Source organism: Physella acuta, unplaced genomic scaffold (genome assembly GCF_028476545.2).
Source record: "Physella acuta isolate Inbredline_101_S28 unplaced genomic scaffold, ASM2847654v3 ptg000490l, whole genome shotgun sequence".
In the NCBI taxonomy this organism is placed as follows: Eukaryota; Metazoa; Mollusca; class Gastropoda; family Physidae; genus Physella; species Physella acuta.
This window is the reverse complement of record NW_026732009.1, coordinates 19,145-34,291: the sequence shown is the minus strand read 5'-3', so window position 1 is coordinate 34,291 and position 15,147 is coordinate 19,145. Positions and strand designations below refer to the sequence as shown.

Sequence of the window (15,147 nt, the reverse complement as noted above, 5' to 3'; positions counted from 1 at the left end):
GTTTGTCCCTGGGAAGGGTCTCTATGCCTCTGGGGGTGACACAATTAAGTGCCGCACCGGGTGACACCCGACGTCGCTACGCCACTGTATACATGTATATGTATATGTGTATGTGTATGTGTATGTGTATGTGTATGTGTATGTGTATGTGTATGTGTATGTGTATGTGTATGTGTATGTGTATGTATATGTATATGTATATGTATATGTACATATATATATGTACATATATATAATCACATAATACAAACAGTAAACATTGGATACTCAGTTCTGGCCTGATCTGGTTTTGATAAAAAAAAATTGTTTTCAATTAAAACAAATTACATGTCATGTGTGTGAGTGCATTTGTCGGTTTTGAATTTTTTTTAAAGATTTAAAACTAGGTTATTCAATACGTTTGCTGTAATACTGCCTATCATCCAGACCTAAGCCGGTCATAAGAATATAAAATGTGAAAGCTTTGTATGTGTAATGGTTTCTCGTGTTTTGTTTATTTTTTATGTATTCTTGTTTTTATATTATTTATTTTAAATACATTACCTTTCTATGCTATGTCATTCTTTAGTATGTATTAAAAAAAATAATTTAGAGAAGGAATTGGTTTGTATTTTTTTTTTTTTTTTTTTTTTTTTTACACCAAACAGATTTTAATAAGTTAAAAAATAATATAAATGTTAAATAATACCTTGATGTTATTATATTTTTTCCGCCTCAGGCTTGTAAATTTACAGCGTCAGTTGTGTGTTTGCTTTAGTATTACAGTTTTCATCGTCGGCTAGTGAGGACTGATATAGATTTACAATAGTAATATTTCTTTCTTACTTGTAGCCTGCTTTCATTCATTTAAGATGATTTACTTATACATAGATCTAATACAAAACGTCTAAATATAAAGAAAAAATTAAAATTAAAAACCAACCTGAAACTGAAAATGCAAATGTGTAATTAAATGATGATTCAAGGGATTTTTTTTTCTCGGCGTGCGTGGTGGGCTGAGGGGACTGGGGGGGGGGGGGGGTGGTGGAATTTGGGTTTTTTAAGTAGAGCTGAAAAAAAAATTGGGATTACCGAGAATTAAAATTATACAAATTTTAAGCAAGCGGAAAAGTTATGTTATTACAATGAGACACATCAACGCAAACATTCTTCCCTTTCAAACATCTATATCTGTACAGTCCTCAAACAGTTTTTTTTTATTATTATAATTATTACTTTTTTTTTTTTTTTTTTTATGACCAAAAATTATATATATATATATATATATTTTTTTTTAAATATCTTTATTTTCAATAGAAATAATTACATCAACATAATATACAAATGTGTGTGTGCTTAATATTTAACATAGTTCAAACATTGACAAAAATTATCATTACATGAACAAAATGGTGAACATTGCTAAAAAAGATCAACAATTCAAATGAATATAATTAGAAATAAAGAAATAAAAGCATGTATTTTTTTCACCATAATAGTAATAGTCTTAAATGTTTTTACAGTTTTTAAATCATCTAATTTTTTTTTTTTTTTTTTTTTTTAATACTTTTATTTGCAATTAAAACAAGTACATCAACATCAAATTTTTTAACATAATTTTGAACACCAAATGAAAACGAAAGGTTTTGCAAATGTACATAATGAATATTTACATGATGTCATGTATTTGATTATATAAAAAAAAAAATTGCAAAGGATGACAGTAAAAGGGGTGAAGGTCAAATGAAAGTGTCAGAAGTCTGGGTGGGTAGAGGAAAGGAAATTTTTCAGAGAGGGTCAATGGGACAGTGAAGCATTTTCTATGTAGGGAAACAACTTAAGTTGACTAGTTGAAAGGGTGTTGTAGTGGTCGCATTGAGTTTTCAAAAGGTTGCAGTGTGAAAGATGAGGGGAAAGAGACAAGATTTAGAACTTTAAATAAGTTCTGGATATTGATGTTGCGGTGGGTGGTGGGGTCGTTGGAACAGTTAAAGGGATTGTGGGGTTATCATGTCTGGGGGTAAAGTGGATAGAGGGGGAGAGAGGAGGGGGTAGATTTTTATTTTTATTAATTCAATTGTTTTAAACATTTAAATCAGTAATAATAATATATTTGATAGATTTTACATAGCATCAAAGACATGAACAATGAACATCAATTGCATATATAATAATCAAAGAGAAAAAATAAAATGGCATAAGAACTAGATTAAAATAAGGTGTGCAAACTAGGTTTCTCTTCACTGCTTAGTTTAGTGTGCTGCGGAGTCAAAAGTTCACACTGTAGCCACCCATGGACAGAAATAGAAACGACTGTGGAAGAAGGGTCTCTGTAATCACGTACTGATCTATCATTCCAAAATTTTCCATGACATAAAATTGACCCTTGGCAATGAGGGCACGCTACCTTGAAATGTCCGCCAGTCCGGTTGAGTGGGGGGGGGGGGGGGGGAGTGTGTAGGAATTGGTTTGTAATTTGTTTAATCTAATATATAAAGCTCAGTTCTGTATGTAATGCATATGTTTGTCGTTGGAATTGTATGAATTTAAGTGTTAGAAAATTATCGTGCGCATTTGTCTAAATTTATGAGCTAAAAAATTACTATTGAAAGTGTTGGGAAATAATTTTCATTTTTCAAATTATAGTAATAATTGTCGGCATGTTCATTAAACACAAGTTTTAAAAAAATATCATCTTTTACAAAAATTCTAATTATGTCTTTATTTAGTCCTATAGCACTTACTTCCCTTTGATAAATTAGGAAAACAAAATTACTTCCCTTTATAAAACCATTGCATTAGTCGAAAATAATTTACTTTTTAATTACTTTGTTTTGGTGTTGGGAAAAAAAATAATTACATAATTAGCGGGGATTGATCAAGTGCAAATGTTGTAGGTATTTTACGGATAAGCTTGGAGTATTAAAATTGTTCATCAAATTGAAACAGGCGCGTTCGTTTAAGTGAGTGCAAAAGACTATGAATAAGTTGGGGTACTATAGTCGTTCATTAAGCTATAACAGGTGATTCCGCCCCGGGCGTTTATGTTCGCGTTAGTGTTTTCTTTGTGTTTAGGTGGGTTTGCGTTAGTGGTTGCGTTTTGATTTGGTTCGTTTTTGTTCTTTCTTTTTTCGTTTTTGTTTGTGTTTTTTTGTTTGGGTTTGTATTTGTGTTTTTGGTTGGTTTTGCGTTTGGATTTGGTTTGTTTTCGTTTGCTTTTTCGTTGTTTTTTTTTTTTTGTTGGTATTGGTGTTTGTGGTTGGGTTTGTTGTTAGGTTTTTGTTTTCGTTTGCTTTTTTGTTTGTTTTTTCTTTGTGTTTGTTTTGGTGTTTGTGGTTGTGGTTGGGTTTGTTGTTAGGTTTTTGTTTTCGTTTGTATTTGTAATTGTGTTAGCGTTATGTTTGCGTTTTGTTGTTTTGGTTGGTTGTGGTTTGGGTGGGCAATGCCGGGTTTATGATGATTACTAAACACACAGGTAATGGTCTTTAACAGAAAGGTTTTTCACAGAAGCCAGAGCAGGGCCTGGCCGGGACGGCTAGTCTAATTCTAATATATAAAGCTCAGTTCTGTAACGTGTGGTAAAAAAGTTTGTCGTTGACACTTCTATGGATTTACGTGTTAGATTTTTTATCGTGCTCATAGTCTAAATTTTCGGCATGTTCATTAAACACAAGTTTAAAAAAAATATCATCTTTTACAAAAATTCTAATTATGTCTTTATTTAGTCCTATAGCACTTAATTCCCTTTGATAAATTAGGAAAACACAATTACTTCCCTTTATAAAACCATTGCATTAGTGGAAAATAATTTACTTTTTATTACTTTGTTTTGGTATTGGGAAAAAATAATTACATAATTAGCGGGGATTGATCAAGTGCAAATGTTGTAGGTATTTTACGGATAAGCTTGGAGTATTAAAATTGTTCATTAAATTGAAACAGGCGCGTTCGTTTAAGTGAGTGCAAAAGACTATGAATAAGTTGGGGTACTATAGTCGTTTATTAAGCTAAAACAGGCGATTCCGTTGGGTTTGCGTTAGTGGTTGCGGTTTGATTTGGTTCGTTTTTGTTCTTTCTTTTTTCGTTTTTGTTTGTGTTTTTTTCTTTGGGTTTGTATTTGTGTTTTTGGTTGGTTTTGCGTTTGGATTTGGTTTGTTTTCGTTTGCTTTTTCGTTTTTTTGTGTGTTGTTATTGGTTGGTATTGGTGTTTGTGGTTGTGGTTGGGTTTGTTGTTAGGTTTCTGTTTTCGTTTGCTTTTTTGTTTGTTTTTTCTTTGTGTTTGTATTGGTGTTTGTGGTTGTGGTTGGGTTTGTTGTTAGGTTTTTGTTTTCGTTTGTATTTGTAATTGTGTTAGTGTTATGTTTGCGTTTTGTTGTTTTGGTTTTGGTTGGTTGTAGTTTGGGTGGGCAATGCCGGGTTTATGATGATTACTAAACACATAGGTGATGGTCTTTAACAGAAAGGTTTTTCACAGAAGCCAGAGAAGGGCCTGGCCGGGACGGCTAGTACAAATATATTAAAAGGAGCTTATGAGCACCCCTATTTAACAATTTAAACAAGGGAAATAAGTCATAAGTGTTTTGAATGTTTTCCTATCTTTCACACTACAGCTTCTATTTTTTTACGCAACATCATGTGTTAGCTACTGTATAACATCACTACTGTAGTAGAAATGTTTGTTATTTACAAAAGCTTTAACCGTCAAGTCAAAAATGCAAGAACATTATTTTTTTAGCTATAGAAAATGTATTATGGTCGGCTATGGGCCCCTAAATGGCATGCCCACCCCCCCGCCCGCCCGCATTGCGGGGTCTGGCGGCACTGTAGTTGCGCCCCTGGTTACAGCAAGACATTCTGTTAGCGCTGTCAACATTTCAGCAATACATTCTGTTGCTTCTGTCAGCAGTTTCACCAAGACATTCTGTTACACCAAGACTTTCTTTTAACTCTGTTAAGATTAGAGTATCCCTTAAGTTAAGACCAGAAAATTCCTAAAAAAATGTGACCCAACATTTGAAAATTCATAAGAAATTATTTTGAAGACCTGCACTTAAATACTTTAGCTAAGTACCCTATGGTAGAAGATAATGAATTTATAGTTTATTGGGCTTAAAATATAATATTTTATGAATGGTGGAAATCCTACGAATAGGTTAATTTTTCAAGATGGACGCTGTTGTCATAGTTGGCTACAGACCTACCCGTACTAGCCTAAATGTAATGCGTTTCAGTTTCGAAACATGACAAATCTAAAACGAAACATCAGACGACAAGCTCGTTTCCACGAATCCCACCGGGAAGTTAGATACCTCGTGTGCAGGCATGCAAGCCTGTACGGGGGGGGGGGGGGGGGTTTAGAAAACCGCCAGTATATAAGTGCAGGCCTGTATTTATAGCTCGCTTACGCGATATCTCTCGAAATCTGCACAACATGGTGGGCAGACTTAAACGAGACGAGATATCAGACTGAAATATTTCACAGAGGTACGTTTATTTATTGTGTATGTGTTCAAGTGTTTTTATGTGTATTCATGTGTTTGTTTGTTAGGTCTAATTAGACGAAAAGACCATAGGTTTGACTATACATCGTGATCTCTCTCTTGAACTTTGACTGTTTAGTCTATAGGAAACCAAAGAAATACGTGTGATACCAACTTTGCTTGCAGAAGCTCCCGAAATACAACAAGAGTTGGTAATCCTGTCGCCCAGGGCCTCCACTCCTGTTTGATTTTGGAGTTAACTCCCCTACACGGCTGCTGTCTCTAGCTAACGAGTCTCGTCTACCCTAAGTAGGGGGGGGGGGCGATTCATTTTGCTCGTTTGTTTTATCATTCTTATCGCCTGTTGTGGTTGTGCTAGTTAATTATGTGTCTCTTATTGCTGGCTTTTCTGTAGCTGTTTTTTCCCCCAGGGAAGGGTTGCTGACCCTTCACCCAACTCCCCTCATCGGTTTTTGACCTTTTGCCCAACCCACTTTAAGGGTTGCTGACCCCTTGACAAACCTACTTTAAGGGTTATGCAACCCTCGCCCAACACTCCTCATCTCTCACTCAAGACAACATACGTCTGCCTAGGCTATGCATGGAGGACGGAAACTTTCGACGTAAACAACACTTTATATGACACCTACACAGTACTCGATGACGATAGTGCTTGTGTGTGTAACTTACTATATACATGATATAAGGTATTTTTATTTTTTGAAACTAGTGTAGCCCCACAAGCATAAAAAAGAGTTTAATTCCTCCCCCCCCCCCCCGTCATCCATGTCGCAGCGCGAACATTTCATTTCTTCTTCTTCTGCGTTCTTAATTAAGCTTATGGTGGAGGACTTAAAGAACAAGTCTAGCTTCGTGGATGAACTGGACTGTGGTCGCCAGATCTGCAGGTGCCCCATGTAGTTTTTCTTTGAATGGGGTGTATAGGGGCCAGTGTTTGGATCGCACCAATTTTTCGATTTCTCAAAAAACGCATATGAATATTTTTAAACTTGATTCTTCTGTCTTTCTTTATAAAGTAGGCCTACTAGTGTTCCGCACTTTTATGCAGAGATTATTTGTTGTTTATTTGGTGCGCAATTCTTTTTATTTTGTACGATATTCTAATCTATTTAAAAAAATTAAGTATTTGAAAATTAATTTGTAAAAAAATGTCTATATCCCGACCGCACTGGAGTTGCCATCCCAATTAGTGTTATCTAAGAATATTCGAGTAAGGCTAGGGGAGATCTCTCCAGTTTTACATTATTTTATCAAAGAAGCATACTGCCGACAAAATGGTTTTGTGACTGAATGAGAAGGATAATACGATCCGCACCACGGTTTAAAAAAAATAAAAATTTAAATTTCGGCGGTGATTTCTGTGTAATAAAGTGTTAAGCATGGCCAAAGTACAAAATAATTCGTGCCACTTTGAAAAGATCCACTAGGACGTGACCCACCCCCTCCCTTTGTGTACGCCTCTGCCCCCACCCTCACCGACAACTCTACAACAGATCTAATCAACAAGGTTATTGATTCATTATTGATTAAAATTGAAATAAAACGACAACACCGTGGTTGGTTACCAGAGGGTAGCTTGCTCTCGTACGGGTCAACATCGTTTATCAGAGCAGTAAACAATCATACAGCAGTAAATTAGAATACAGCTTCTACCACGGGTGGGTTGATTAAGTCTCGGAAATAAATTCGATTTGGTACTTTGGTGCCCCCCCACCCATAGAAATGCATGAAAGAAACACTGATACGCTGTCTCAGTTGAACAACAGGTTAATTTAAAATTACATTTACATTTTCTATCTTAAGTACATTTAGGGCAGATAAGGCTAGATCACAGGAGACAGCAGCCCATCTAAAAACTGCTGCCTTGTAGTTTGTTCTTCAGTGGACAAATGATACGGGAGCAAGTCTAGACAGAAATGCAGGCTGAAATAAGAGTCTAAGAGCCATATGATGCATTACATGTTGACACGTTATTCTTAATTGTGTTAAAGGAAATTCAGTCCAATATTACAATTAATCTATCTATCTATCTACCTGTCTGTCTGTCTTTCTGTCTTTCTGTCTTTCTGTCTGTCTGTCTGTCTTTCTGTCTTTCTGTCTTTCTGTCTTTCCGTCTTTCTGTCTTTCTGTCTTTCTGTCTTTCTGTCTTTCTGTCTTTCTGTCTTTCTGTCTTTCTGTCTTTCTGTCTTTCTGTCTTTCTGTCTTTCTGTCTTTCTGTCTTTCTGTCTTTCTGTCTTTCTGTCTTTCTGTCTTTCTGTCTGTCTGTCTGTCTGTCTGTCTGTCTGTCTGTCTGTCTGTCTGTCTGTCTGTCTGTCTGTCTGTCTGTCTGTCTGTCTGTCTGTCTGTCTGTCTGTCTGTCTGTCTGTCTGTCTGCCTGCCTGCCTGCCTGCCTTGAGGAGTTGATTAGAACATTGCAGGGAAGGGTTCTGCAAAAATTTCGTTTTAATTTCGCAAGGTCGGCGCCTCGGGAGGGTGCGATTTATCTCTACATGTGGTATATAAAAATAATAAAATTGAATTGCAGTGAATCTGTTCACACGATCGCCATGAAACTTTGGGAAGTTGCTAACTTGTGCTAGAAGCTGTACCCACCTGTGATAGAAGCTGTACCCACCTGTGTTAGAAGAAATCCTAATATATAATAGCCCATGTGCGCACTTCTCTCTCTCTCTCTCTCTCTCTCTCTCTCTGTCTGTCCGCAAAATATTTTCGCCGGATATCACGTCAGAATCGGCAGCGATATATGGATACCTTTATACGGACTTTTGTTGAAAATAATATGTTAGATGTTTTAAATGTATAACCACAATTATATTTAAAAAATAAAAAAAAAAATTAAGGCGTATTCGAATGTAGAAAAACAATTTTAATTATGCAACCGGAAAAAGGTTTATACTTGGGACAAGAACGCATTTAACAACGACGTCGCTTATTGTTTACACTAAAAAAAAAGAGCACGAAACTGATGACGTCATCTTCCGAGTTTAGAATAAAATAAAGAAATGAACTATTTCATTCAAATATGATTTAGATCTAGAGCTAGATTCTACTTAAGCTATGAAATGTATACAATACGATTTTCTCGGCCTAAACTTTTATAAGTATTTACTTTATCTATTTGGATTCTAGATATAGATCTAGATCTCGATTCTATATCTAGACTAGATCTACGGAAAAACTAGACGTAGACGCTAAGATCTGGATTTAGACTATCTACTAAAAACAACATAACTACCATTGAACAGCCGGGTTTTTAAAGAAATCTTTTAAGTCTCTTAATTTTAAGTCTCTTAATCAGCCAGTGCATTTAATATGGTATGGTTACCGATGAAGAAATGAACTATTTCATTTAAATCTATAGATCTATTCATAAAAATCAAATAAAAATAATTCACTTTAAAAACAAGAAGAATACCATTGAATATCCGAGTTTTTAACAGAATCATTTTAGTCACTTAATCAGTGTGTGCCTGTGTTTGGTTAAATGTGTCGGATTTTTTCAAGCTTTTATTTAACACACTTCCTCTGTCGACAGTCTGTCGACAGTCTGTCGACAGTCTATCTGTCGTCAGTCTAGATCGAAACACAGGAGTGAAAATTCGGAAACTTCTACTTGACCGATACGATTCACATTTGGCACGTGGGTCAAGACATGAAGACAATGCAATCTGAAACTAAATTTGACTTAATTGGATGCCTAATTAATTTTTTATGAATTAATTAAAATTTGGACCGAATCAATACAGAGGCGTAGCTAGGGGGGGGGGGGAGGGGGGCGGGGGGCGGCCGCCCCGGGCGCCGACCCTATGGGGGCGCCAAAAGGGGTGGGAAAAATTTTTTTAAGCTGATTTTATGCTGCAGTTTTGAATTATAAACTGTCTAAGTTAAGAAATGTAATGGCTACACGCCTTTACATACTGATTTAACTGTTTTCTACCTTGATTTCTTAATGTAAAACATATACTCTGAAGAAACAGTGACCGGCAAAACCGCTTTGAAGCTTTTCCTAGATGGGGGGGGGGGCGCTTTTTCGAGACTTAAATCGGAAGAATTTACACTAGATTGTTGAGTCGATAAACGTTACCACTATTAAAAGAAACCAATTGTATTAAAACGTATTGGTGCAGGGGGGCGCTTTTAGGCTAAATAAAATAGCAAAATTACACTGGATTCTGAGTAAACAACCTTCAGCTCTCAGAAAGAAACAAATTGTACTGTGCATTGTATAATTGTGTAACATTAAAAAAAAAGTTAGTTACGTTAAAAACCGCTCTACAAACTTTGTCCAAGATGGTTGTGATGAGTGTGTGTGGGGGTGGGGGGGGGGGCGCTTTTTTCGCTAACAAAAATCGCAAGTATTTGTACTGGATTGGTGAGTAGATAACTCTCTTAACACTTAGTAAAGAAACCAAGTGTATTAACGCGTAATGTACAATTTCACTAGCCAGCTTTGTTAAAAAAAAAGACGCGACTATTTGTTTGTAAGATTCTTACGATTCTCTCAACTTCAACGTGAGAGATCAGATACTTTTGATTGATTGCATTACATCTTACCTGGATCACTGAACTATATTAAAGAGAACTAAATATCACGGATTCTTGAATCCCTAAGCCACTAACCACCACTTTTTTCCATGCTCTTATTTCATTCTCCACTGTCTGTAATCTAGCTCCAAGCCATACAGTAAAAGAGACTTCACATTTAGCTATAGATCCTGATTGAATTTTTTTGACAATGCATTTGAATTCCACATTTTATTAGAGTGTTAAAACGCGTTATATTGCTGCTGATTATAATCAGAACGTCATGGGCTATCTTTAAATTGATTGTTACTGCTTCTTCAATCAATACAATTAGTTCTGCATTTGTTGTTAACGTTGTGCGAGCAGTGTTTCTTCCAGACTTTTTTCTCCGGGGGGGGGGGGGGGGGCACTTGAAATTATCGGGGGGGGGGGCGGTAGACTTTCTTCGGGGGGGCGGACACTGTTAAAAGTATATATTTTCTATATATAAATTATATAAATTTCATTTCGTTCAAGGGGGCGGTAAAAATTTTTCGGGGGGCTTTGCCCCCCCCCACGAAGAGATGCCTGGAAGAAACTGTGTGCGAGAAGGCAGGGCAAATCTGCGAAATCCAAGACTACGAGCTGTTAACATCCGTTGGATTCCAGTTTGTTTTCTCTAGCTTGTTTTGTCATACCATCAACCAATCAACGAAATACCCATGTCGTATTCCAATGTGAACAATAAATATTTCTGATAACTTCTTCTTGTATGTCACTTGTGTGTCCTTACTCTAACAAACTTCGAATCCAACTATGTACCATATCACAACAGAGATCGTTCCAAAACTAGAACATAAAAGGCTGGTCTAAACATATTAGCGTTAGCTACAAACTACCCTCTAACACAGATCAGGCTTATTTTTTTTTACTGACATTACTAATCTTTCGCAAAAAAAGTTAAACGCATCTTAATGGGAATTAAATTGTCATAAAGAGACAGCTCACTCCCAATTTATTGTAAAAACATATTTTTTTTATTTTAAAGTAGATTTATGTATTTCAGGATCACCATGGCCAATGCAAAAGATGTCCAGGATTTGGATAAATTAAAAAAAAAAAATAAAAAAAAAAATAAAAGGAAACCATCAAAACTTGAAGATGGAAATAAAATTACTGTAACCAAAAATGATAAAAAAAAAAAAGAGGTGGTCCAAAAATCTGAGCCAAAAAACAGAGATACCAAAAACAAATCAATGAAAGTGGAAAAAATACCAGATGATGACGATATGAAAAAAGGGGTGGATTATTTTGTTCATTTCGACATGAGAATAAACGATGAAACAATTGCTGAATCTGAAAAGATAAAGCTACGACAAAAAACTGCAAAAGTTATAAATACATATATGTTTTACGTCGACGCTTTTGATGCGAGGTATTGTGATACACATTCATATATATCTATGGATGGTGTAACTGAGCAAAAAGATATGAAAAAAATCATTTCTGAACGCAGAAAATTATCAAAACACTCAGAATATCAATATGAGTTTTGGCAGGTATTTGGCAACTTTTCAGTAGACGAGTTTAATCAAACGATTAAGGATAATGTGAATAAGGAAGTATATGTTAATATGTATCTAATTATTAATAACAGCCTAAAGAAGTCAAAACAGAACGGGCAATTGACGGTACCAAGAGAAAAAGGTGCGATGTTGGCATACCTGTTCAATCTTCACCAACAAAAAAGTATACAAAAACCCCAACCAGACAAAAAAGAGAGTAAAACATAGACAATAAAGAAGGCTGTTTTGGAGTTCGTAATGATTATAGTTAAATAGTGTTTACTGTTGTTTTGTTTGATGAATAAAATATTTGTAGTGTTTCGTTGCTGACAAGGTAAAGGGGAAAGTTGATAGGCAGGAAGAAAGGAGTAAACATTTTTTTTTGACGATAGGTAAGAAAGATTGAAGGATTAGTTTAATCTGTGTATTAAAAATACATGTTACTTGTAGAACAATAGTCTTTAGCGTTTAACTGAAATAAGATACCATTCCAACAATTTAAAGCAAGAAATTTAGAAGCAGAGATTGTTTTACAGTTGCTATCTTGTATAGAAACCAATTATAAAATTTCCTACCCTCGTAAAATGATGTCATCAAGTCTTACCCCCCCACCCTCAAATGTAAGCTGCAAAGTCACTCCACCCCCTACCCCGAATGCAAGTAGCGAATCCTCCACTTTCACCCCTCTCCCCTGGAATGCAACTATTCATAATTAAATTTTAATTGATTTCTTATGGCTCAACTGATTTAACAAGATAGTATATATTGTTTTCATCTTTCACACTATTGTATATCGTTTTGTAGCAAAGTTAATTTTACCAAAATGTAATGTAAGTTAAAAAAAATAATTTTGTTTTATAAACGACCAGATATATGTGCTTTTAGGTTGGCCTTGAAGATTTTGTTTGTTTTGGTTTTGTTATGTCTACAGCCAGAGATTTTCTCATAGTCCAGACTACACCTTACTGTGTCTGAATATAATATAGTGCAAGACACTGTACATTTAAATATTTTAGCCGTGGCATTCGCAACTATATCAGTCAAGTTGTTCCAGTTTGGCATTCCGACTGGGAGTAAAACTGACCATCTTTACAAATGGGATCCGGACAAAAGGCCGACATGGACAAAAGGCCGACAAGACAAAAGGTCGACAAGACACAAGGCCGACTTCCAAAAGGCTAACTCCCAAAAGGCCGACATCCAAAAGGCTGACAGCCAAAAGGCCGACTTACAAAATGCTGAAATCCAAAAGGCCGACAAGACAAAAGGCCGACAAGACAAAAGGCCGACAGCCAAAAGACCGACATCCAAAAGGCCGACAAGACAAAAGGCCGACAGCCAAAAGGCCGACAAGACAAAAGGCCGAAATCCAAAAAAACTTTTATAAAACAACAAACTACAATTACAAACATGTTTAATTTTTATTGAAAACCAGTTACATAATGATAAAGGTATATTACAAATTAGAAAAAAACTCACCTTCAAAATATAACATATTTTGTATTTATACAACATGTAGGCACACTTGTATTTTGTTTATTAATATCAAATGTAGTGTTTCTTTTAAAAAAAAAACAAAAAAAAAAAACTTACCGATTTCGGCACACTTGTACCACAATCACAAAAGAATTAATGAATCCAACTAATATAGTATACACTTTTTTCACTTTCACACAATTCGCAATGGACGAAACTAAAATATTATTCAAAGTTTGTCGGTATTTATCATGTAGTCCAGTAAAGGCACGTGATCGTTCTACTTCATTCGGTTTCTTTGATTTCTTTGCAAAATATGGTGGTGACACCACCTTTCTGGCTATCTTTTGTACACTCCCGTCCTCTCCAGACGCATGGACCCCATTGTTCACCTTATAAGGATCGCATCTAGCATTGTCTCTTGGCGCTCCACCTTGTTGCATGTGGGCGATGATGCGACGGCTTTTGACTTGGTTCTTTGATGATTGTCTCACCTCGTTGACATAGAAGGAGCAATAAAAGACAGTAGTGATCGCATTTCGCAATATTTAGGTGTTGATCCTTTGTGTTTAAGACATCCCAGTAATCTTCAGTCGCTTGGAGCGGATGGTTCACCTAATAAGGATAGCAACTAGCATTGTCTCCTCTCTTGAATGTTTCACCTTATTTCATGCCTTATTTCGATAGTTATCAAGATAGCAGCTATGCAGTAATATATATTTTTGCGATATTAGTATTTTTTATGCTTGCCGGCCTTATGGCTGTCGGCCTTATATCCTGTCGGCCTTATGTCCTGTCGGCCTTATGTCCTGTCGGCCTTATGTCCTGTCGGCCTTTTGGCTGTCGGCCTTTTGTCAATGTCGGCCTTTTGTCCGTGTCGGCTTTTTGGATGTTGGCCTTTTGTCCTACGCCCGTTACCCACATTCTTACTTGTCCCTCAACTCTCATTTTCTGTTAGTTATTTCAGCGCACAGATAGCTCGTCATTTAGCGGCCAATCATGTCATTGGCTTGACCAACACGTGGACACCTAACGCACTGTCCAGTCAGGATAGAGGGACTAGTCACGTGACATGCAAAGTACAGGGGAGGAAAACCTGAATCCCTCTCTTACCTCTTACTTTTCTTTTACTGATTTTGTATTATTTACTTAGTTCTTTTTTACTTTCTCGTATATACGAAGTATAGAGAAAGTATTGTAATCGTGCACAAAAATAACATGAAATTTTGACAGTTTTCGCCTTTTTACTCCTCAGTCCTTCATCACATCCGGAGTATAGAGGACTTATTTTAATCAAGCAAAAATTATTAATACAAATATATAAACATTTTGGCGTTTTATGCGTTATCGAGTAGTAAAAACTGGACTTTGCAATTCTGTCCGTATGTCTGTGTGTATGTGTGTCTGTGTGTAAACACGATAACTTGAGTACCTTTACAGCTAGGTTGATGAAATTTCATATATAAGTATTTTATCAAAATCGTAGATCCGTATCAACTTTTGTGCGATTTCCGATAACCGGAAATGGTACTTTTTCTAGTTTAAATTTTTCAAAAGCCTATAACTTGAGTACTATTTCAGATAGATAAATGAAATTTCACATGTAAGTAAAAGATCTAATTCTCTACCTTCTTTCAAATTTTGAGTAATTTCCGTTGATTGAAAGTACTAATTTACGCTATATCCGATTTCTCAAAAAACAAATGTAAATTTATAAAGTACTAATAATATTCCGCACTATTATGCACGTTTTATTTGGCGTTCACAGGTGTGCAATTCTTTTTTTTCTACGAGATTTTATTCTATTTTAAAAAGTTTAAGTATTTAAATGGATTAAAATTCATGTCTATATCCCGAGTTCTCATCCCGTTTTTACTTTCTCGTATATACGAAGTATAGAGAAAGTCTTGTAATCGTGCACAAAAATAACATGAAATTTTGACAGTTTTCACCGTTTTACACCTCAGTCCTTCATCACATCCGGAGTATAGAGGACTTATTTTAATCAGGCAAAAATTATAAATACAAATATATAAACATTTTGGCGTTTTATGCGTTATCGAGTGGGAAAAACTGGACTTTGAAATTCTGTCTGTATGTCTGTGTGTCTGTGTGTAAATACA

The 15,147-nt window shown here is 35.7% G+C and overlaps 1 protein-coding gene across 1 annotated transcript; it reads left to right on the top strand.

Annotated features, from left to right (window-relative positions):
• The first annotated feature begins 5,388 nt into the window (after positions 1–5,388).
• LOC131944394 (uncharacterized) lies at positions 5,389–12,432 on the top strand. Its single transcript, XM_059304966.1, has 3 exons — positions 5,389–5,463; positions 11,050–11,542; positions 11,641–12,432. The coding sequence occupies exons 2-3, from the start codon at positions 11,057–11,059 to the stop codon at positions 11,767–11,769; spliced, it is 615 nt and encodes a 204-aa protein (XP_059160949.1). The 5' UTR covers positions 5,389–5,463; positions 11,050–11,056; the 3' UTR covers positions 11,770–12,432.
• Positions 12,433–15,147: the final 2,715 nt, after the last annotated feature.